This window comes from Lepidochelys kempii, chromosome 9 (genome assembly GCF_965140265.1).
Source record: "Lepidochelys kempii isolate rLepKem1 chromosome 9, rLepKem1.hap2, whole genome shotgun sequence".
In the NCBI taxonomy this organism is placed as follows: Eukaryota; Metazoa; Chordata; order Testudines; family Cheloniidae; genus Lepidochelys; species Lepidochelys kempii.
This window is the reverse complement of record NC_133264.1, coordinates 99,038,579-99,063,733: the sequence shown is the minus strand read 5'-3', so window position 1 is coordinate 99,063,733 and position 25,155 is coordinate 99,038,579. Positions and strand designations below refer to the sequence as shown.

At 41.8% G+C, this 25,155-nt stretch overlaps 1 protein-coding gene across 1 annotated transcript in view; it reads right to left on the bottom strand.

Annotated features, from left to right (window-relative positions):
* Positions 1 to 12,939: 12,939 nt before the first annotated feature.
* The window catches only part of GPC4 (glypican 4), a 109,948-nt gene continuing 97,732 nt past the window's right edge, over positions 12,940 to 25,155 (bottom strand). Inside the window, exons 5-9 of the mRNA XM_073358517.1 lie at positions 21,046 to 21,176; positions 20,259 to 20,405; positions 19,586 to 19,722; positions 16,602 to 16,777; positions 12,940 to 16,212 (exon numbers count right to left, since the gene is read on the bottom strand). Of these exons, the coding sequence (XP_073214618.1) occupies positions 16,004 to 16,212; positions 16,602 to 16,777; positions 19,586 to 19,722; positions 20,259 to 20,405; positions 21,046 to 21,176 (800 nt within the window). The 3' untranslated portion in view covers positions 12,940 to 16,003. The remainder of the gene's footprint in view (positions 16,213 to 16,601; positions 16,778 to 19,585; positions 19,723 to 20,258; positions 20,406 to 21,045; positions 21,177 to 25,155) is intronic.

Below are 25,155 nucleotides of genomic sequence, written 5' to 3'. Positions count from 1 at the left end.
CCCTCAGGGGGAATTTCACCAGGGGTTCTGCACTATTGAATGACAAATCCTACCCAAGGAAAGCTTTTCCTTCCAGGATTTTAGCCCCTTGTTTCCCACTACACAAATGGATCTGGGAGCATGAGAGAACGTTGATTCTGAAGTTACCAAGAGGCTCAGAATCCGAATGGTGAGCCAAGGCTCAAGAAGAGCCCCGCTTTCCTGATTTCTATATTGATAAAAATGTACTCACGGACATTCAGCCATCCACCACAGTAGCTGAGGGTTATGACAACCATGTTTCCTCATTTCTCCGGCGTTGCAATCACTTTGTATGTCCAGCCCATGTTTTTCCTAACCTTGTTTTTAAAACTTGCTTGGTGAACCCAAATAGACCCTCCTCCCCCCACCACTTTCCACCATCCCCTGGTGTCTGGTCATTGACTGCTGGGGTGCGCACACATTGTAGCCATGACATATGTGGACACTATGAGAAAGTAGAGGTTGGTATAAATCTCTCTCACAGGAGGGCGGCGGTGGAGCGAGAAGAGAAGAGAGAGAGAAAGAAAATGGTTTGTTCTGGGTCTCACGGACTGCTTGTGTGACTTTGGCTGAGGCACTTCCCCTCTGTGCCTCAGTTCCCATCTCTTAAAATGGAGATAATACTTACTCTGCCTCCCCACGTCCTTTGTCTGGCTTGTCTCTGCAAGTGTAAGCTCTTCTGGGCACGGACTGTCTCCTGCTACGTGTTTGTACTTACTTATTTGTAACTATTGCTTAATTTATTTATTTAGTCTACCGAAGTAGCAGCTTGGGAATTCACGCACATCTGTGCTCTGCCAGCAAACCTGCATCATTGCAAGGCATGGTGCTTGCTGTGTTTAATACATCACCTGTCTTAGAATTCTCTCCAGTGAAAGGAGGTTTTAAAAAACCCCAGAAACACTATCAGAGATGGAGCATTTAGCGTTTAAAACTTTGGCCCTGAGTAATTATCCTTTTTTTATGCTTGTGAAAGGTTATTCAGGAAGATATTCCACGAGAGGATTTCAGAGAGTTTAAAGGCTCCAGCATTCAGCCTGTCACAAAGCCCCTAATTGCTTGTGCTTCTACCTCCTGGTTTGGAAAGGCCTTTTGAGACAGCAGCAGTTTTCAGCTTCTGGTCAAGGTCTGATCTGACACAATCTTGTTTTCTCTTTAACTAAGTTGGCAATGCCACCTAGTGCACATCTGGGGAAACAGCAAATTATTAAAGGAGTGACAAGCCCATAAGAAATCAAATGGGGAACCCCAGGGTGTTCACAACTCCATGGGGGGGAGGGCACCTGCTCTCACTGATGGTTGTTTGCCAGTGGCAAACAAACCAACCTGCATAGAGCTCCTGCACCTAACACATGTTCAAGACCTCGCCTCAGATTCCTGCAGAATTGTTCATTTTCACAAGAAATTATGTTCCTAGCTCTTCTGCCAGTAGAAATATCTTTCTGGGTGTGCCCCGATTCTGAGTCTGCAGCTGAACAAACAACAGTTTTGAAAGGTGCCATGTAAAATGTCGACCCTATCTGGGCCATCGCTGATCAGCTGGAGGATTTGGTGAATAAGCCTGTTGCATGAAGACAGATGCTAGATTTATTTGAAAGGACACCCCTTCTATTAAATATGCAATAAATGTTACATCGATTGGATGGTTTTTTACCTTAACAGAAGCCTTTTTCCACACACAGCCCGGCCTTAACTCTACTCCTAGAGAAAGTACATCCTGGCTTACCAGGAAAATCCTGGATTTCTTGGGAGGAAGGGGAATGCCTGGCTTTCCCAAATGAATCTTCTGAAATGTAGGCCTTTTCTAAGGTTCAATTTGATTGGCTGCTAGCCTTCCTCTGCTCTGAACACCTTGGCATCAGTCCCTGCAGTGTGACTAGAGAGGGTAAAAATTTTCCCTTCTAAATATTTTTCCAACAGAATTTATTTTCAACAAAATGGTAATTTTCACAAAAAAAAATGGCTTTTCTTCTACCAAAACTGGAAAAGTCCTTACAAAACTAAATTTTGCAAAATAAACAAATACAAATTACTCTCTTTTACCAAATATCTCAGTTTTTAGTAAGTGTGGGTTTTGCAATCAAACTATTTCAATAGCAACTTAAATGTAAATGGACATTTTGATTTAAATATCTTGATAAAAATATTAGTGTTTTATTTTGTTGTGCAAAAAACAGAAAATGGGTTCATTTTTGACCTCTGCAGGATGGACCCAGCTTTGAAATATTTTGATAAGTCATTTTTTGACTCACTTTAAAAATAATTATTTTTTTGTTGGTTGTTTTCAAATGACATTATCATCATCATAAAAAAACATTTCCACAAACCGTGTCCAGTTCTCCAGTATGGCTCAAATGGTTACCAGCACTTTTTAGCTATTTCATAACTATAGGAAGCTGATGCAATTTTTAATGTATCTAGACATTAGTCTCACTTTCCTACAGAAATGGGTTTTAATGAATGGGCCTGAATCTGAACTGTGTTACACCTTTCCCTGCCGTGACTCTGCTGAAATCAACAAGCGTAACAGACCGGGAGTATTAGGGTTGAAATTTGGGTACGGTCATTGTAGCATGATTTATTAATTTGGGGATGGAACAGAGCAGATATTTTACTTTGGCTACCAATGTGCTCATTAAGGGTTAAATTCACCCCAGCATGAAGGAATTACACAAGTGCTTCATTTAAGCCCTGTACTGAAGCTACATGAAACGGGCCATGATAAAGGCTCAATTGAAATCAGTAAGAGTCATTCCATTTACTTTAATTGGAGTTGGATCAGTCCCTAAGTAGGAATTGGATGAACCTAAGTTGGCAGGATCAGGCCCTAAACTAACAGCTCCTGCCATGGTGCAGTGTTTTAGAACATTTAAACAACTAATATTGTTTCAGGGCCTGTACTTTAAAATAAATTAAAACTAATAATTTTAATAGACTAATGAAATCACTGCTTCAAAAGCTAAAGTTAATAAGCCAAGCTGGAGCACGACATATTCTGTACATTAAAAGTTCCAAAAACACTAAAATATTGACCACATTCCTTTGAAATTAATCATATTTCCTTTGGATTACTCACTGATCTTGGCTGAGCAGCACTTGACATCTGGTGCAGTTAAACCGCAACCTGGATGGCCAAAGTCTGCCACTAATTTTGAAAGAAGAAAACCTATTTAAACTGATGTGTTCTCATAAAAACACTCAGACGTGTTATGCAAATATTGCCTGGCTTGGAAGAGGACAGAAATGAAACTACTGCCGCAAATTAGAGGCTTAACTAGAACGTTGTCCTCACTCAACAGATGAGTGCACCATCAAGGTTATATTTTAACAGGAGAGCAACTGTTGCAGTTATTTGCTTGGGGAGCTATTTACAAGAGGTTTCCGCTCTTCTTGTCTACACTCACCTACACTCTCAGCAGGAGCATCACTTTTTACTCTCATTATGGAGATCCCAAGACACATCCTATTGGTCTTAACTGCATTCACTTAACACCCATGTCCACATGAGGCCAACTCTGCAGGAAAAAGGCCTAGTCATGTTCCCCCCCGCATCAGTGCCTTCTCACTGAAGTCCATGGTGTTACCCAACAGCTTGTGTCTTTAGTAGGATTTCTCAGGCTTGCAAGACTGCTCCCAAAGCCTCCAGACTTCCTTTATTGCAGCAGCAAAAGTGACATTAAACTGACTAAAGGGGAAGAGAGTCCACGAAGGTGCAATTCAGTTAACACGGCCTGGATTCAGTTAGAGCAGGGAGTTGGGGTCAGTTCATTTGGTTTGTCATGACTTTGAAAATAGATGGAAATTTATTTAGTGTCAATATTCCCCACCACCACCCAAAAAAAAAAAAGAAAAAAAAAAAAGAAAGAAACCCAGGCAGGGAAAGGACGAGGAAGAGAACGGGTGAGTCAAGAGGGCATCTAACTGAAGCCAAGTGTAGCCAGCCAGGGTAGCTGAAGATAGTGCTTGGCCCAAAGAGTTCTGCTGATGTTCTGTAGTCTGACTTTTGCAGCATGTTTTACAGACTCCAAAATCTCTAACCCAAGATAAAAGAACAAGGACCGGCAGAAATATTAAGATGAGCACATCAATAATACAGAGAAGAATGTCTGTCTTTGAACGATTAGCTTTCTTGTGGTTAGTAAGCAGGAGATTCCCTATCATCACCTATCTGCTCTGGGCCCCAAAGAATCAAGTGCTGTCACTCTCATTCATCCCTAGGAAAATAAAAGTTTTTGGAGAAATCAGTAGGAAAGGAAAAAATTAACAAGGCCCGCGTGCAGGTTTCAGGCTTACTCAGCCAGAATGCCCACGGAACACAACCCTAGCCGTGGCAATGGGGTTTGTTGGCTTATGGATAATGAAATACCCATCTTCTTAGGAGCACCGGAAATTAATCCCACCATGTCATGTTTAATTCGTTCTTTGGACAGCTGGGTTTGAAGGTACTTAAATCTTCACAATGTTTAAGGCAAGAAAGGATCATTATGGTCATCGGTCTTACTTCCTGCAAAACACAGGCCATAGATTCTCCACCAGTGATTCCTGTGCCAGACCAAAGCATAGCTTTTTAGCTTCTATTGCTTAATGTTTGTTAATGATTTAAAGGGGGGGAAATAGCATTCAAAATCTGTTAGCAAAGTTAATCTTGGTGGTGACATTTGCGTGAATATTTGTTATGACAGGCTGCCTCAAATCCACTTCAGTTCCTTGCATAGTCATCTGATGCAGCCAGAAACCTTTCATGGACACCCAGGTTTATACCCCCATGGCGCAGACCCCCCTGTTTATTCTTAAAATCCAAATTGCGATTCAATGGCTCTCCCACTTTGGATGATGATTGTCAGACCTGCTCGGAATGGGCACGTGTCAGTAATGTGTTTTTGGGAAACATGCCAAGAGCAAATGCCCTTGAAACAAAAAGCATCGCCCAAAAAGGATTGTAGCGATAACATTTGTTTTATTTACAAGGTCAGCACCCAGTTACGGGAACATGAAATAAAATGGATGATGCTTCCATGGGGCATTACTGCAAAACTCACTAGTAGATTGGCAACGATCAAAGAAAGCCTGCTGCTGCAATGGAAAATAAACGAGCTCAGCAAAATTTGCCAACATCCAGTCACAGAACAGGGAGGCTTTGGTCCTTTAAAGCCATGTGCCTCCAACACAGCATGCATAAGTGGGCTAGAGAGAACCGCCCACGCAGCCTTTGCTTTCTGCTTCCTTGCATCTCTCTCAGCTTTCTCTCATGCTGGGAAGTCAGGAGATACCAGTCAGGATTTCAGTTTTGGTTGGTTTAAAATGACATTGTCTTTGGATCCATGCCATGGGTGGAGCACAGCGAGCGAGGATGGTCACACAGTGAGATTAAAGACTGGACAAAGAACAGGATTCTCTGTGTCTTTTCCCTTCCTGGTCCTTATTTTTTGGTTTCTTTACTTCAACTCTCAATGTATGAAAACTACAGCATGCAATTGTATCAACTTCACTTAGCCCATCTAAGAGTATAACCTATTGAGCCTTTTAGAAAGTTGACCTAAGAGCAACAGTATTTAGCTGAAAAGAATATTACATTTTTTAATGTATAGACTGCAGGTCGGTCAGCTGGACTCTTAGCCAACAGCAGCTGATCACTCCGCGGACTGTTCAGTCACATCAGGCTTCTGTGGCAAAGCAAGACGAAGCCTTTATGGGCTCCGAAAGGAGGTCAAGCCAGCCCGTCTCAGCAGAGGAGTTACTCACAGCAAATAAATACTTGCATATTTCTTTCAAGTTACATTTCCACTGAATGGACTGAGAAGAAGGTGGTGGTAGTGAAAGGCAGTGTGCTGTAGTGCACAGAACAAATGTGTCCTTGGACAAGTCACTTCCAACCTGTCTCTCTCCTGTCTGTTTAGACAGAAAGCTGTTCCAGGCAGGAACGGTCTCTTACCAGGTGTTTGCACAGTACTTTACTAAATGAGCTCTCCAGTCTCGACTGGGACCTCGAGGTGCTGCAGGCCACTTACCCATGTGCATAGCTTTACACCCAACCACTTGCCCCATTGAAGACAAGCTACTAGAAGATGCAAGAGGAGCACAGGAGTTAGGAAGGTGAGGAAAACAGTGGATGCATTGTTTATCTACCTAACAGATTCCTACAGCTAGTAACACCCATCATCCAAGGTTACCTTTTTGCACTGGATTTTAGGGTGAGGGGCAAACTTATGCTGAAGCGTCTTTCTCTCTCATATCTGTATGAAATGAAAGCAGCACCGGTTAGGCCAGGAAGTCACCAGTCCTATTCTTAATGAAAGAGACCTTTTATATTGCCATGCACACAGTTAAGTGAACCACAGTTCCGGATTCAGCCCCTTTAGTTGTTGATACAAACCTGATTATATTCTTAATGCTTGCAAAATGCTTACAATCTATACAAACTGTGAGGAAAATACCCCCAAGTTTGTACCATGAGAATATTTTACACTTCAGTGAACACTTATCTGAAGAACTCCAAGCACTTTAAAAAACACTAACGGGTGAAATAATCCTAGCCCCAATTAAGTCAATGGCAAAGCTCCCATTGACTTCAATGGAGCCAGGATTTCTTCCCAAGTCTCAATGCACCGCTGATGTCAGTATTGGTCTTATTTTACAAAAGTGTAAACTGAGGCACAGAGCAGTGGAATCACTTTCCCAAGGTCTCACACAGGAAAACAGCGGCAGAACCCAGGAGTCCCAGCTTTCAGTCCCAAACTCCAGCAAGTCAACATTCACCTGAGGCAACATACCACAGTTCTGAGGTAGTGCGGACCTAAGGTAGTGAAGAAAATGGCCACTTGTTTCCAGTAATGTCTGCCCTCCTTGCACAAACACATTTTCACTTTTGCCTCAAAGTAGTCAGAAAGGCTGAATGAGCCTCTGTCTACCCATGAGCATAGAGCAGCAAAAACGAATGATACCAGCTATGTACTTAGCCTGGCTTGGCCACCATCCACTGTCTTATGGACTTACTGCAAGGTCTTTGTTCCCCAAACAGTATGATCCAGCATGTCAGCACAGGACTAATTGTACTCTTCTGACCAGATAGCTTCTGCTGCCTAACCTGTGTAGGGAGCAAGCATAGTACTCCCTAATTCTTACATAGCTGTCATCTTTTCCTGTTTGTATACATAATGTCTTCCCGGTTCTGCTGAAGGAAAACTCCTGTTTATCTGCTCTGTACACGCTGGAGCACTTGGATCCTTCCATCTGCTGGAAACATTAAATCGGTCTGCCCATGGGGAGTTTATTATATCTTGGCATTTAAAGAAAAGGTATATAGCTTGTGTGTCAACATTATCGCTTTCAACAGGATGTCTAGCATCAGAGTTTTGCTGTATGTAAAGCCCAGGGCATTTAATGCATCAAATTTTTTTTAATAGTAAAGCTTTTAGCTAACAAGAGGAGTGATACTTAGATTGAGGCTCTCAAGCCGCAAGCAGCTCTTTAATGCGTCTCCTGCAGCTCTTTGCAGCACATGGTATTAAAACGCTGTGATTTTATTAACCAGCCTAAGTTATTAAGCAATCCGGATGCTTTTACTCTATTAACAAATTGTAATTGATAAAACAATACTTGAGCAGTCATTTTGCTGTGAGAATGAGAGAGAGAGAGAGAGAGAGAGAGAGAGAAAATTCAACAATGAATTCACACTACTTTGGGGTAATGCTGATTTCTAATTTGGCTCCTAAACCACTGAGGTCCGAGTATCACTGAACTAGAATACGAAAGGTCTATCCCAAGACAATGCATGTTTTTAATACTTCCTTATCTCCTTGGCCTCTGGCCTGAATACAACACTCCACATACTGACTAACCCTATCGAGGTTACGCTTGCATATCAAGAGAATATAATCCACAATCGTTCAGAATCACATGCAATTCAGTGTTCTATCACCCCATTATGAACTATATTCTCAGTAAGCACCGTAGTTTAGTTTAATGTTTTTGAAGTCTGCCAACGTGCCACAACAAACACTGTAACAGAACATGTTTTGATATCACAAAATGTAGGCCCGGAAGGGACCTCAAGATGTTATTTCGTCCATATCCCATTCTGAAGTATTTCCCCCAGAGGTGGACAACTTGGCCAAATTTGGGCATTTTATCACAGGAACACAAAAGGCTCATTCCGGAACACAAAGGCAACCCTTCAGCCAAATTTCAAGCCCCTGTTCCAAAGTAAGGAGGTACTGGAGTGTCTCAAAGAAATGATTGTAAGATTTTTTATTTTATTTTTTTTAACATGGGTTAAACAAGGTATTTTCTCCCTAATCTCATTCTCAGAAATGGCTAAATCATTTTGGCTGGAAAAAAAAAAATCAACCTGAAGCAGACACTTTGCATGGAAAATTTCATCCCAAACAGTTGAAGTTGGAGACACAGGGAATGAAAACATGAAGGTCTTTAACTGAGGACCCATTGCAAAGAACAGTCTGGGGGATGAAGAGACTGAAAAGAGCAGCAACCAAACACAAAAGGAATGACAGTGCAGTGACTGACCTGCTATGCGGGAGAGAGCTCTAAAGGAAGAGCAGGCTGGGGTGCAAAGCAGAAAGAGGGAAGAAAGAACTCCTTATGGGAATCAATTCCTCACCACTCAGGGCAGGGTGTCTTTGCCCTTTTTAGGGAGGAGGGGGTTGGGGAAAGGAAAAGAGCTGGATTTAGGAGAGTCTAGAGTTGACTGCTGTCTCCTCTGAACAGGAGCATGCCTGCTTGCACTGCGGGAACCATTTGGACCCTGCTTTCAATCCACCTGCACTGAATCAGGACTTGATGTCCAATACCTTTAGACAACCTGACAGGGAGGAATTTGAAACAAGCAGGAAGTTACTGAATACCCTGCTCTCAACCAGCCCACACAACCTCCAGGTTTGTTTTTAATTTCATGAGAGCCGTGGTATCCCCAACTCCTGCTACATTCTGGCCTCAGTTGCACCCTTCCTTGGCCTTTGGAGCTCATCATCTGGTTGCTCCCCGTCTTCAAGGGGGACTGCTGGGCAGGAATTCTATGCTCCATCCCATCTCTTAAGAGAATGGTGAGCAGGGAAACAGGCCAGTGGCCAGACCTCTCTTCCTTTAAATGGCTCTTGCTCTGCTTTTGCATCAGTAAATATAAAAAGGAGTCTTGATCGATTTAATCCTTTTCAGTGGTTTAAGCACAGGTGACCAAACATTAAAGCATGCCCATAAAGAGTTACATTTGCCTCTGCAAGTTACACATCTTTCAACCATCTATGCCAAAGAAATGTGTTAAATATGCTGCATTGAAATTGCAGCTTGGAAACAGAACTGTTCCCTGAACAACAGTGATGCAGAGCATCACCCAAATCAAATAAAGACATGACATGAAAATCATTGCTACCATTGCCTTATATTTATGTAGCCCCCACTGATGTTATCTCAAAATGATTCACAAATCATATACAAGGATCGCTTCAAGCCACTGAAGTGCAATCACTGCGGGGGTAGGACATGGCAGAGATTCAACAGTGCAGGGCAACACTAACACAACAGTTTAGGGCAGGAAGTGAAAAATACCACACTACCCTGAAACAGTAAAAACGGTTTTTGGAGTGAGGAGAATTACTTGAGTTTGGGCAGGACTCGGGGAGATTTATGGATACAGCTGGTCAAAGTTGCCAACATTTTGATGGGGGGAAATGGACATTTTTGCAAAATTCCCTGTTTTTCATGGAGCCATGCTTACAAAGAACACTGTGGCTCGTTAATAACCACAAGTCTCTCACCCGCTTGACAGCTGATGGAAATGACAAAATTGTCTCTCTCTCCCTTTCCTAGGGTGGCTGAGATCCGGAGGACTGAACCCAGGCTTAGGAATCTGCAGGTTCTGAATCCTAATCCTCTATTTCTGGGTGATTGCTTCTGTATCCTTGGGAAAGCAAATCACATCTCAAGCACTTCAATATTAGGGTGCTGATTAGGGTATAAGAATCTGTATAGAATGAGGGAGGTATAAGAACCCACACAGAATAGAATTCTTGGTGACTGATCCAGGACTTTAAAACTGCCCTGCGAAAAGGCACCAACATTAGCACACATTGCAAGACTCACCTTTTTGACACAGCTTTCCTCCTAGAAAATGTTTGGACATCTCTCAGAGACACCTGGGGCGGAGGAGATCACCATGGGTAGGCCCTCTTGTCTGCTGTGTTCCTTGGTTAGACCATGAAATGAGCACAGTATAGCAGCCTATACAATTACATGCAGACGGACAAGCAGTCAGAACATGTTAGCTCACACCTGAAAGTTAGACTTTGGGCATGCTTTGTAATACTCTGACTATCCGCTGGGACAGCTTAATGTGATCCTGCCATGTATAAAATAAAACACCATAAAACAAATTGCAACTGGATACAAGTGACTTTTGCCCACCCCTGGAGGTGGATATGTGAATGCTCAGATTCTACAGAACATGAATTTCCAAAGGCAGCTGCACATGTAAGTATGTAACAAAAAAGCACACAAACGTGGCATTTAAGTGGCTAACGGGTAGCCTTAAAATAATGGAAAATGCAGTAGTTTTATTAGTAGGGCCCTACCAAATTCATGGTCAATTTCATGGTCACAGGATTTTAAAAATCGTAAATTTCACAGTTTCAGATAAACATGAAATTTCAGGGTGTTGTAGCTGTGTGGGGCCCAACCCACAGGGGGAAGGGTAAGGGGTGTCGCAAGGCTATTGTAGGGGCCTTGCATTATTGCCAACCTCACTTCTGCGCTGCTGGCAACAGTGCGAACCTCAGAGCTGGGTGGACCAGAGCAGCTGCTGCTGACCAGGCAGCCAGCTCTGAAGGTCGTAACGCCCCCCAGCGACGCAGAGCTGAGGGTGGCATGGTATACGGGGGGGGCCTTACTTTTGCGGCGTAGGCAACGTGGATGACTGTCCAGGGTGCCATGGTTTGGGGGCGGGGGGGGAGGGGGAAAGAGATTTCTGTGGTCATTTCCTCCCACAGCCCAAGGCCCCTTTGACGCTGGGCCCGGAGTTGGGGAGGGGCAGGGCTGGGGGCTCCTACCATAGGTTGGGCTCCTGGCCAGGCTGGGGAGAGATGGGACTTCCTCTTCCCCTGCAGGGGCTGCTCCCAGCGCTGGGTCAGACCCACCTCCAGAAACCTCCCCCCCTGCAGGAAGCGCCGGGGCTGCTGGCCAGCAGCGGTGCAGAAATAAGGGGGTCATGGTCTGGCTTTGACTTCTGCGCTGCTGCCGGCTTCAGGGCTGGGCGCCTGACCAGCAGCTGCCAGGGAAAAGTACACAAAAGACCGGATTTTATGGGGAAACAAAATATCATGGCCCCTGATGTGTTCTTCACGGCCGTGGATTTGGTAGGCCTCTGTTTATTAGGCTTCAGGGCTGCAACTACCAACTGCAGGACATGCCACTGCAGTCACCTTTAACTCATTACATCTTTACCTTCCATCCGGACTGGATCTCACCCAAGGAGGACAGCATAAGGCTTTATCTACGTTGGCAACTGACAAAACTGTTCTCTTTCAGAGGCGTTAAAAACACACACATGCGACCCGCCCAAAAGACGGAAGCGTTGCCGATGACAAGCGCCGGTGTGAACAGCGCTTTGTCGGCAGGAGCGCTCTCCTGTCAATAACGCAAACGCCGCTCGTTGGGGGTGGACGTTGTTTGCTGGCGGGAGAGCTCTCTCCGGACGACTAGCAGCAGCTACGCGGTGCCCCGGTTAGCAGCACGGCTGCACTGTCACAGCTGTGTCGTTAAAAGCCGCGTGATGGAGACAGCCTAGTAAAAGCTAAAGATGACAAATTCACATCGGTAATGAAACAGCCTGCTACTCACATTCCCTTAGAGGTCAGCGCTCTCTGCAGCACCTGGACTCAAATGACAGCTGCTAGGACTTTCGGTAACAGCCACTGCACCAGACCAGAACTCCATGACCATTTCCTTTAGATTTAAAAATCCAGGATTTTCCTGAACTCTGAATATGAATAATACACCAGGACAATAGCTCCTGTGTTATTTATTTGGCCAACATTTAGTTTATTTACATTGCCAACACACGGAATTTTCCATGTCCCAGAGATCTTTTTTTAATCGACAACGCATGGCCGTAGAAGTGGTCAAGCAGAAAGCTGACAGCTTTGGTAGCTGGGTAGTGGACACATGAGGCAGTTTGGGACAGGTTATAAATATTCAACTAAATTGCAAGGTTTTTTTGCACCTTGTTCTGCAAACTTCGGGTAGTGGCCACTGTCAGGGTATCTGAGTCCATTAATCACTGGTCTTATCCGATATAGGAATTCCCATGTTCCTGCTAAAACAATCATTTCAGAAAATGCTGACATTAAATATGGCATGGTCAGGTTTCAGAGTTAACAAGCTATCAAGACAACTAGGGGCAGTTCACACCTCTAAGAGGTATTGTTCCAGGTCATCTGCAAACTCAGAAGGGCACACATTGTATTAGTTTGCACTCACGTTTACAATTTTCAGGTTTTCTTTGCAACCATGAAAGCTAGAATGTTTAGTTTTTAAAAGAGAGCTTTGATTCTGGAGCACCAGAAGGGAGCTTTGATTCTGGAGCACCAGAAGGGAGCTTTGATTCTGGAGCACCAGAAGAGAGCTTTGATTCTGGAGCACCAGAAGGGAGCTTTGATTCTGGAGCACCAGAAGGGAGCTTTGATTCTGGAGCACCAGAAGGGAGCTTTGATTCTGGAGCACCAGAAGAGGTATAAACTGCAACAAACCTTGTGGCCACTTTATCAAAGAAGAGAGGTATGATAAATGATATGAGAGGTATGACAAAATGATAAACTGATTGTTCTCAGATTAGCCAGTGATTTTGTCTTTTTCCATATTACTTTAATAAATGTATAGATGGAAGCCACCTTAAAAGCCAGGAGAAACAAAGAGGGTTCTGAATGGATGTTTCATTCAAAAGAAAATGCCATTACACGGTGTCACTTTTTCATTTCTCAAACATCTTAAGGCCAGAAGGGATTATTACAATCATCTCGTCTAACCTCCTGCATAACACGTCACAGAACCTCACCCACCAATTTCAGCATCAAGCCCTAATTTCGGTTTGAGCTAGAGCAGACCTTTTACAGAATTATATAATCGTGATTCAAACACTTCAAGTGATTGAGAATCTACCACATATCTAGGTAAGTTGTTCCAATGGTTAAAATTTGAAGTTGATGATTGTGGAGGTAAGAATTTATTTTTAAAAACTCAAGTTATGTAGTAAAGGCCCTAATGTTTACATAAAAATAATTGGGTCAAATGTAAAACAAGTGTCTTCAGCGGCTAGCCGTGTCTCAATCAGTACATCCACCCATTAAGAGGCCTACTGAATTTGTACCTAGGGCTGTAAACCGATTCCACACGCAACACAAAATCAAAGCAGAAACACAACTTTCTATCGTTCTACATTTACGTTTACTCTGGTTTCCGAGGCTCCAGATGACAATTTGTCCTTTTATATAGTGGAGGTTTGTTATTAACAAAATCTATCACTAGACAAGTTTAAAACTCGTGTCAGTTCTTTGCATTGTTCGCTTTTACAAAACTAATGAATAATAATTAGTAAGCAATTAGTTGTAAAATGATAAATATCAATTCAGAAACATTTTTTTTTTGGTTAGGTACATAGTGGGCAGACTGTTCAAAAGCAGGAGAATTTACAAGTAACTTTCTTACATCTGAACACTTATATGCCAAAAACGGAGATCTTGGAAAAGTCAGCTGTTCTGAATACAAGGGCTTTTGTTCCATCTCATTCTCTGAAATAATTTAATTTTTTTCTTAGTTTAATTTTCTGATCTGCCAACTGGGTATAAGCCAGAAGGGTTATCCAGTCAGACCTTACTGTGATAGATTTACAATGGTAGTGTATCTAAGGTTTGTTTATTTCAGAATTAAAATTCAAATGAATATGACCGTTTAAATAATTAAAGGGCAACAGAAAAAATGCCATGAAACCAAACAAATCAGTAAAAGTCATGGAAACCATCAGCAATATTTAATTCAGAAATTCTCTTTGTTCGGGAACTTAGCTGAAAGAAAACAGCTGGCCTTCGTTCAATGCTCTAAATTAAAAACAATCTAACGAGGTCTATGGGGATAACTCTTTTAGCTACATATTGGAGACCAGATTCATTTCTACCAAGTAAATGTAATAGCACTCAAAGCTAGGAAGGAAATTCCTCAGAACTGAGGTAGTTTCTAAGTATCAGCACATTTTCCAATTCCTCACAAGGCAACTTAGCTATTTACAATTCATTTTTTCCCACACATAAATTTATAACCTTTTCAATTTTATGCTTCCGTGATTTGTTTTCTAAAGAAAAAATATAGCCAGAATATGAATATTCTACTAACATCATGTTTTAATAAATAACTGGCTACTTCTAGTAAAATTAAGCCTCCAGGATTGTTCATATCAGCCACGAATATTCGATCTTTATAGTATTGCAGAAATTTGGTGTGAAAATAAAGTTGAATAAAATGCTGACCCTGAGCTAACAAGTAGTTAATGTTTCAATATAAAAATAGAAAATTATCCTTGCAACACAAGGCTGGAATATAACAAAACCCTCTCTCTGTAGATTGTTCTCATGGCTGGAAGCATCCAGCCAGATTCTAATGGCTGTCCAAAAGCAGGAAGAGATTTGCAGAATAATTTTTAGTCTTTCTGCAGACTTTTAGTAACTCTTTTAAAGTGATTTCATTCCTTTTAAAAATATATATTTCTTTTATTTATGACTTGTCACTTACCACAAAACCGTTCCAGCTGGGAACGTGGAAAGGCGGGACTTCCTGCATAGCCAACACTATGGTCACTTGGTGCCTTGGCCAGTAGAACTGTGTGGTCTCTACCAATCCTCTGAAGTGACTGCATGGGACTCTCCTATCAGGTGGAATCGGTCAAGCCCACCCACCCAAGCCCATTCTTAAACTCAGGTCTGTCGGATGCAATGTGCTGCTGCCATGCTACTTGGCCAGTCTTAACCCTTGACCGTCTGTCTGATCAGAGGGAAACAAACTCTCATATAAAAGCATCTTATATAAAAAAGATCCCTAAACATCATCAACATTCAACTAAACAAATTTGCAGACAGAACACAGGTTGGCATTGGCATCAGCAACAATGTGAGTTGCATCCGACTGAACACTACCTGCTGAAGAGTGTGTGTGGGTGTGTGTAGGTGTAGAATTGGTGTACGGGGTTTATAGCTAATCACCAGGGTCTTGAGGAACAACTGACAGCTCTTCTTATCTTATGTGAAACTGGAATTCTCTGTAGTCTCTTCTAATTTAACCAAACTTCCTGTAAAGGAAGTATAACCTGCTCCTGGTATTAATGCTTTATGCAAATGGGGCATATGGCTTATAGACCAATTATGCCTTCACATTCTGTTCTACTGAATAAAGACAAATTACCTCCACTTCTCTCCAGATAAGGCAACTAACGTAACATGAATAAATGGGAAGTTAATTACATGAAACATCTCTTTTGCTTGTTGGGTTATTATTTTTTCCCCCGTAACATAACATGATAAATAAAACTTGCTTCTGTACAGATATTTCATATTTCAGAAACACATACTTGTTACATGCCGAGATAGGACCCTGTTTTTCTTGTAAGAAATGTGGTAAAATAAAATTTTTTAAAAAGGCAAGTGATAATAACACAAATGCATAGCTAACTACAGGTCTGTATATACACTTTGTTAGCCACCGTTAACATGGATTCTTGGTGAACAGGACAGACTAACAGTCCACGTCAGCGTTATTTCCAGAATAGCAAGTGAAAAAAAGAAAGATCAATACTTTAAACCCAGTGGCCACATAGTAAAAACTGTACACTGTTGTCCATTAACTTAAAAAGCAAAGTCACTAGATGGTATAAAAGTGAAAACAGGTGCCTTTTAATTCTGATGATAAAGTCTTTTCCGCCTAAGTTGCACAATTATCTCCATTGTCTTTGCATGGCCAAGAATAAGATGCTAAAGAACAAAGCTGCTTGTGATAGACCAACACTGGCAGCAGCAGAAGTGTTCGTGTTTTTATCAATCTTGTTAGTTTTCCCAGTAACTTCGGTTACATTGAACTCAAACTCGGGAGAACACTGCTGAAATTCACAGCCACTTCCACTTCCTTCCCCGCTGCTTTCATCACCTACAAGAAACCAACAAATTTTGCTTGTATTCCTTTCAAAGGCCCTGAACCAGAACACCAAACCCAAAGAGCACAAAACCCAAGTCCAGTGACTCCTTCCCCCAGGTGTTTAATTTTAGGCATTTGCTTAAACTGTAAAAATGCTCCAGTGCCCCGTGGAATCTAAGCACAGGACTCCAGCCACTGAAACTTAAACACGCCCCAAAAGTTAAGCCTGTGCTTAAGTGCTGTCCCGGATAAGGGTGAATTCTAAGCACAAGGAAAGTTCAGATCCAAACGGTATTACGTGGGCTTCATTTCCAGCCCCTGTACACTTAGATGCTCGGTAGTGCACCTGAACTTTTACCAGCTCCCTCCGAATAACCAACCCAGTTAAGACCCACACTTACTTATATCAAGGAAGTCAACATCATTTCCATTGTAAGCATTCTTCATTTTATTGGTCATCACCCGAAGGGCCATGATTTGCTGACGAATCACCATATCTGGTTTTGTAATGTCAACCTCTACCTCAGGATTATTCACCTGATTGGCTAAACCATTTCCGGTCACTGCAAAGACGTACCTAAAAAGGAAATTTTTCCATTATAAAGACGCACATTGTGTTATAAGGTGTGTTAAGAGGTTCTGAGAGTTCTCTTACACCCTTTGAATATAGGCCTGTTTTCACTCAGGATTTTTGAGAAACAGGATTTTCCTTTCTGTATAAAAAGAGAAAAATACCAGGCCCCCTGAAGTAAAATGGCTTGTGAGGACAGAAAAGGATTCGCCATCATTTTGGACAATAAAGAGAATCTCCATGATCCTTCATCTTTATGGCTATATGACACGTCAGCACAGTGTAGTTTGAGCTCAGTGTCAGTCTGGATCAAAGGCAACAGTGTTACTCTGCATTTGCACCAGCATAACTGAGATCAGAATTTGCTGGCATGAATGTTATTTCTCAGGATATGAAAGCTAAGACTTCGGTTTCCTCAATAAACAAAGGATGTATTAGTGATTTATAGGGGAGATCGACAGAAGATGTAGTGACTGAGGGACTGAACATCCAATTTGCTCAACTCTAGCAGAAAGATGACACATGTAATCAGATTTGTAAGATCAGATGTTGTGAAACAATATTACTTATTTGTTTTAAAGGGCGAGATTGGAGAAGAATTTATATTAGTCTTTCCCAAGCACTGGGGTGGCCAGAATCAGTCTGACAAGAGGTTAGAGGGAACATGCTGGTTGAGAGCACGACGATGTACAGCGAAGATACAAACCCTGGTTACTTTAGATCAAAACGAAAGTGAAGAATTTGAGAAAAGTAACTTTTTTAACCTAATTTTGTTAAAGATTATTTATTCTTTAAAATTCATGTTTGTAAGTATCAGAAGTTAGACCCTGATTCAGGAAAGCATCCTTATTCAAGAACAGCAATATGTGCTTAACTTTAGGCACTTGCTTAACTCCCACTAAAGCAAATGTTCCATTGCCTAGGCTGTGAGCATGCGATGCCAGTCAATGTGACTTAAGCACATGCCTAAAATTAAGCGCTGTACTTAAATGCTGTTCTAAATTGGAATGGATTTTAAGTGTATTCTTAAGCGCTGTCCTGAATTTGGGCCTTAATGTTCAGTGTTTAACATCATTGTTGTGGTTAGATGTTCTGTAGAAAATTTGGAGGGAGATTTAGGTGTGACAGTTTATTGATCGTTCATCTTTTCAGAGCAGTGCAGTATAGGAGGATAGTGACAGGATTTGAAACATCCACATATTAAGGGTATAGAGTGCAGGAGGTACAAAGGGTGGGGAGGGATCCTCTACTTTCCCTAGCTGGGACGACCAGCGCTTCCCCAACATGCCCCCTCCACCTCAGCTGATGCAGCAAAAACTCCACCTCTTTCAGCTGCTACATTGGCCTACTCACCAGTGACCAGTTAGAAGGTTTCCCTGGTGAGTAGAAGATCAATGGCATCTAATGCCTGGGATAAGCTACCAGCAGAGGCAGATACGGGCACTATTTATTGAGAAGACGACCCAAAACGCAGGGAAGCTGAGTTTTATAGAGGTTCATGAAATTTAAATTCTGCAGAAAGGGCCTGCTCCTGCTTTCATAGAAGTTGATTGCAAAACTCCCATTGGTTGGGGAAAAACCAAAACAAACCCCGATAACCATTCTGCAAAAATTTTCACGCGGTTTTCATTTCACAGGTTCAAAATTGGTCTATTTTCCACAAAACTTCAAGCAACTTTTTCTCACTTTTTAAAAAAAGGAGGACTTGTGGCACCTTAGAGACTAACCAATTTATTTGAGCATAAGCTTTCGTGAGCTATAGCTCACTTCAAGTGAGCTATAGCTCACGAAAGCTTATGCTCAAATAAATTGGTTAGTCTCTAAGGTGCCACAAGTACTCCTTTTCTTTTTGCGAATACAGACTAACACGGCTGTTACTCTGAAACCTGTCACTTTTTAAAAAAACTTCCTTCTTTTGCTTGGGGTTTCGGTAAACAAAAAACTTTGACACAGGATTAAAAATAAAAAGTCAATTAAAAAAACCGGGGAAAAGTTTTGGGGAAAGACAGAACATTTCTACCACATGAATAATTTGCCCCCAAAAGTTCTTTTTTCAAAAAGAGAGGCCATTTAAAAAAAACTGTGTGAAGAATTTCAACGGGTTCTTTTGCTAACCTCAGGAGTATAAGGTAAGACCTAAAACACGGACAACGCCAACCAAATTCACTTGTCTCTTTCCTTCCCTCTGATTTCTGTTCCGACAATAACCTTCATGTAGGTTCCCAACCCTAGAGGAGACATGTCACTTAAGAAAAACATGCTGACCATCATCACAGGTTTCTGGCAGGGTTGATTCTCAGCAGCAATCCCACCCTGGCCTACATGCCAGAAGTGCTCCATGATCCTTGGAACAGACCCTACATCCCTGAGCCTGTATGAACAGCAGGAATCTAGAGGTCAGCCAGATGAGAAGCAGGGTGGTCCTGTGAGGAGGGCATTACCCTAAGACTTGAGAAACCTGGGTTCAACTGCCACCTCTGCCACAGACTTTCTGTGAGTCTGGGCAAGTCACTTAGCTACACATTTTTTTTTAAAGCAACTAGGGTGCTTAACTATTATTGACTTTCAGTGGGACTAAGCTGCTAAGGCAATTTTGCAAGCGTTATCCTTAGAGATTCTCTGCCTCAGTTACCATTTTACCACCTTACCTCACAGGCAGTTGTGAAGATAAATACATTCAAAAGTACTATGGCGACAGGCACCATATAAGACCCTGAGCTAGATAATCAGCCAACCCACAACCAGACAGGTTCTGAAGGTCTGAATTACAAGGTCAGACATGAAGGAAGTTAGCTCAGTTAAGCTTATCCAGACCTGCTCTTGGCACTTCCATTCCAACACTCATCCTCAATGACACGCCCAGCAGCCATCTTCTCGTCATTACAAATGTTGCCAGGGAGAGATGACCAAAACTTTTTGGCTTGCTTCAGTTTTTCTTTCACATCAGTAACCTATTTTAAAAAGGAAGCACAATATAGAACATCAATGTGAACCAAATTTATTTCTCAAAAGTAAAGCTGAAAATAGATTTGTAAAACAAGAGACGTGTTTGGGCCAGATCCCGAGCTGGTGCAAATCAATGGCGTTTCATCAGAATCAGTGGCCTCTAGGGAGTTTTTAAATGCAAAATTAAAAACAAGATTTTCAAACACGACATTATTTATATGTGAAACCACTAACAGAGGCACGTACCTGAAATACAAGCGCTGAGCTAGCTCCTGTCTAGAGCTGTACGCAGATTACACCCTTTAAAGAGTATAAGAAAGTTGCAAGTTTCCTCAACTACTTTTAAAAAGATCATCAGGTTATGGACTGGCAAAGATACAGACTGGGGCATGGACAGACGCCCCCAATTTACTTGAGCCTCTCACCTACACAACCTGCCTTTTAAGCTTGCCAAAGCTAGCTGGGAAGGCGACAAAGCACCATGTGTTTATTATGAACAGCCCTTGTTCAGTATCAGTGAGACAGGCCAATAGGCACTCACCAGTCTATCCAAACTCGTGCCAGCAGCGGTAGTTGGCCGCTCCTCCGGGTTGTAGGGTCTAAAGCGAGCACTGAAGCCATTTTCAGAGACTGAGCGAGAGGCCCGGCCCTGCGTCAGCGTTTTAGGCTGTCCACATCCTTGGAAAACCTAGGTGATTTGATTAAGGAGCTTCAGAGGACAGGATTTCACACCAGACATTTACCACCCCTCAGTATTCCTATCCAAACACCGTTTACCAAATATTCCTTCCCCAGACAGAGATGATAAAACAGCACTAAAATACACACAAATTGCAGCTAAGGCCTGGTCTACACTACAGTTAGGTCGATGTAAGGCTTATGTTGACCTAACTCTGTAAACATCTACACTGACATGTAGCTCCCCCCGATGTAATTCACCCACGACACTGACTTAACAACGCCACCTCCACAAGAGGCGTGGCGCTTAGGTCAACGTAGTTAGGTCGAGGCGGTGCCCGTGTAGACACCGGGTTGCTGACATCAACTGTTGCTGCCTTTCTGAAGCTGCCCCACAATGCCCCGTGCAGACAGTTAATTCGGTGCAAGCGGCCACTCACCGCCAACACATGGAGCATAGCGTGGACGTGCAAGAGCGATGTAATGACTGCAGTGGCTGTATGTCGACATAACTTCGGTTGATTTAATTTTGTAGTGTAGACTAGCCCTAAGACAGTTCTTTTAATGGGAATAGATAAATGTAAATACTGGAGGAATAAAAACAGAATTTTCTTTTTAGCTTTTTTCTTTTTGAAGTGCTGGTGATATACCTTTTGAGACACTTGCATGCTGTTCTCCTGCATGTTCATGATCGCATCAGAAATTTTCACATCGATTGGGTCCATGACTGACTCAATGTTAAAAGGACCCTCTAGTCTCTCAGCCACCATCAACATAGAATCTAATACAGAAAAAGAGATTTTAAAAGTGTTTTAATTAGCGGAGGGACTTCAAATATAGCACACAAGTGCATAGAGCAGATTAGGTTTACTCTGCTTTAAGTAGCCCATTTAAATCCTACTCCAAAGTGAAGGAAAAATCTCACATATGCTACTCACGTATCTTTAGTGTCAAACTCTTAGCAAAGCAACCATTAGTTGCATGTTGAAACTTCAAATGAACATTTTGCTCTATGTCACAAAATCTTTTATAATAGGTATCACTGGACTCAATTTGTCAGCTGCTGTCAAGGATTAGAGACCCATCCTGTTGACAAAGCGGAAGGCCTAGGCAAGGACAACAGGCCACTCCACAAGTGCAAAAATTAGCCATTAAAATTCCACTGCTGCATGGTAGGCATCTTTAAAAAAAGATGTTCTACTTCTGGGTTTTAATTATTCCAGCTCGTAAAGGGATGGACCTGGAAGCTTGTTGGACCAGTTACAATAAACCTGTATACAGCAAAAACTATATTTAATGAGGGAGAATAATCATCACAATTCCCTTCAATTCAATCAGCAAATAACCACTGGAACTAATCTCTACTTATAGAGAGGATATTACAAGTACTTTTATTTTAAACAGGGCTCCATTGTATCTTTTTAAAGTATCTCCACAGTTAAGACAGAAAGAAAAATACCAGCTTCTTTATATTTACCATGAATGCAGAAAGCAAAGGAAATAGTGATTAAAATCGACAGCACTGAAGTTTGTAATTTTTTTTATATTAAAGAGAACTTTTCACATCTGAAAAAAAATCAAAGGTTATACTCACTAGCGTTATGCAGACAGCACAAGTTGAACAGTGAAACTGCATGAGACCATCACTAAAGGCTTTAGACTAAAAATTTCCTTTGACATCTCACTTATGAGTGAGGGGATGGAAGAGACCTATGGCAACCATCAACCTAGTTTTCCTGCCACTCCAGGACCACTCTCTGCTGTACATTTACTAGTCAAATGTAGCACTAAATGTGCCAAGCTATGGGGTTTCCTCCACTTCCTTTGGGAATTTATTAGCAGCAAGAAACTTTTTGTAATGTTCAGTTTGAATTTTCAAGTATGCCCAATGTCCCTTATACTATTCTTAATTACTAATCTCCCTTCTTGGTGTTTACTCCATTCAGATATTTGACGATGTGTTACCTAACAGTTATCTCCTAGCCAAACTAAACTCTCATTAACTTCCGCCTTATTTTGTCAGGATACAGCTACAAACTTGTAATTTTTCAATTGTTTTTGTTTTTTAATTCTCATAATCCTACGGCGTGGGCCATGCAGGAGGTCAGACTACATGATAATCATAATGGTCCATTTGGGCCGTAAAAGTCTGTGAATGGGTTCCCTCTTCATTCTGATGACGTGCCCGTTCCACTCCAGGAAGTGGAAATGGGAGTTTCTCATTCAAAGAACTCAAATCTGCTCAATTCAAGTATTTTGCGTGATACTCATTCCCCAATCAGAAGCAGAAAATTCCTGTGGATTTATATTGGTGGATGCATGCTTATAAAGAGACTCCATTCAACACAGATTTATTTTTGGCCTTTGCCCTTATGCTCAATTAATTTTCAACTAAATTAAAATATACCAATAAAAATGCAAACTACAATTAAGCTACCTGTACATTTAAAAACACCAGTGTACCGTATGCAGCAGCAGCATACTGATCAGATAAACCCACTTATTAAAAATGCAAAAAAATATTTAAAAGTATTTTCTGCGGGCTGGCTGACTGATCAGGCGTCAGCTAGCACATCTCAAAAATTATCGAAAAAAGTTTATAATACTTCAGAGTGCATAATTAATTTAGACCACAATTAACGTTAACCTTGAGAATCATGGCATCATTGAGTATATGCTCTCTCTCAATTAAGCCAAGATGCCAATATTTAAGAACCAAAATCTGATGAAAGCTACAATCTGTAGGAACCACACTAGCACAAACGGAAGCAGCATTAATGAGAGAGCTGATGCACCGGTGTGGCTGGAATTTAGCCATCAGGGACTACAAACAGGTCTCCACTAAATGCATATATAGACAGTAATAACAAATGAAATAAAGAGTCTTAGACTGTATTGTGGTGGCCCCCAATAAAGTGATGCTTCAAACCTCTGAGTAATGACTGCTAGCATGAATATACCATTGTGCTAGAGGAGAGAAAAATGCTTTTGATGTGCTGGCAAATAGAGACTTTTGTAAACAAGTGGAGCACAGCTTAAATGTGTTCATCATTGTCAAAGCTTTTGGGGGTTTTCACGCACATAAAGAACATCCCATCATAGTTTGGAGGAAGCCGCTCATTTCAAATAAAAATATTATGAATAGACAGATAATAAACACACAAAATGTATAGTTTTTAACAAGAAAATCTTCCATTTTGTAACTACTTAATACCCCGAGTGGCCAGGAAAGGCCCCAGATCAATAAAGTGTTTGTGAAAGACTGAAAGGAAACATAAACCCTAATTCTTCTGGCTGTTTGGAGTCTTTGTAAACTTTGAGCTGGGCAGGCCATACACAAGAGCATGGGAATGTAGAGCGAATTGGGGTCTTTGTTACTCCTGGTGCCATGGCGTTACATGTATCACAGCTAAGGAATGCAGCCTCTGCTTTGACTGCTGATATAGAAAATGCATTCGGCCTCCAGCAGAGCTGCCAAAGCTGGCTATAAAAGATAAGGAAAGTAATAATTGGCCTTGGAGAATATATTCAACTGTAGCTCTTCAGCAGCCGTGATGGCTGCTGACAAGAAGCACTAAATGAAAATAAACTTTCATTAAAAAAAGAACAAGAAAAAAGTGCATCTAGGCCACAGTTTTTATTTGGGGGATATCCGACTGGCTCCTACCTCCTGCCAGGAATTGGCTGGTGTACCCGCCAGCAATCATAACTAACAGTAAAGTCCCTCTGGCAGCAACATTTGACATTAATAAGGTTGGCTATGATTCAAGCTAATGTTAGCACTGCTACACTATGTGATGGGGAACAAGTTGCACCTACGTATAATTTATAGTTTTATTGCAAAAGACCTCCTGAAAAAGTTCTCCCCCAAAGGTTCAGGTTCAAAATAATTGATATTTGTACAAATGACTGCAAGGTGGTTCAGAGAGTCTGATCTGCCTCACAAAACTTTGGCATAATGCAAAATTTACTCCAGATCTATTCATTTGTTATGAACACACTGAGTGCAAGAGTTTTGGGAAGGCAGAGGTGGATTTGAAAAATATATAGTTCCATCCATTTTCCTCCTGCATACATTTGTCCTCGCGTCTGGCATTGAGACGATCCTCAGCAACAAAGCAACTCAATCTCACTAAGGAAAGCAATTCTTGTGCATTGTGCCACCAATAATCAGAAACCCACATCTTCAGCATCTAACTTGGAGAACAAAAAGGCAGTTTTCAGACTTAACCCCAAGATTTGATTTAAGGGCAGGGAAACCTTGACCGTTCATTGACCCAACACTCTCACAAGTCTTGGGAGACAGGCCAGTCCTTGCCTACAGACAGCCCCGCAACCTGAAGCAAATACTCACCAACAACCACATACCACACAACAGAACCACTAACCCAGGAACTTATCCTTGCAACAAAGCCCGTTGCCAATTGTGCCCACATATCTATTCAGGGGACACCATCACAGGGCCTAATAACATCAGCCACACTATCAGAGGCTCGTTCACCTGCACATCCACCAATGTGATCTATGCCATCATGTGCCAGCAATGCCCCTCTGCCATGTACATTGGTCAAACTGGACAGTCTCTACGTAAAAGAATAAATGGACACAAATCAGATGTCAAGAATTATAACATTCATAAACCAGTCGGAGAACACTTCAATCTCTCTGGTCACGCAATCACAGACATGAAGGTCGCTATCTTAAAACAAAAAAACTTCAAATCCAGACTCCAGCGAGAAACTGCTGAATTGGAATTCATT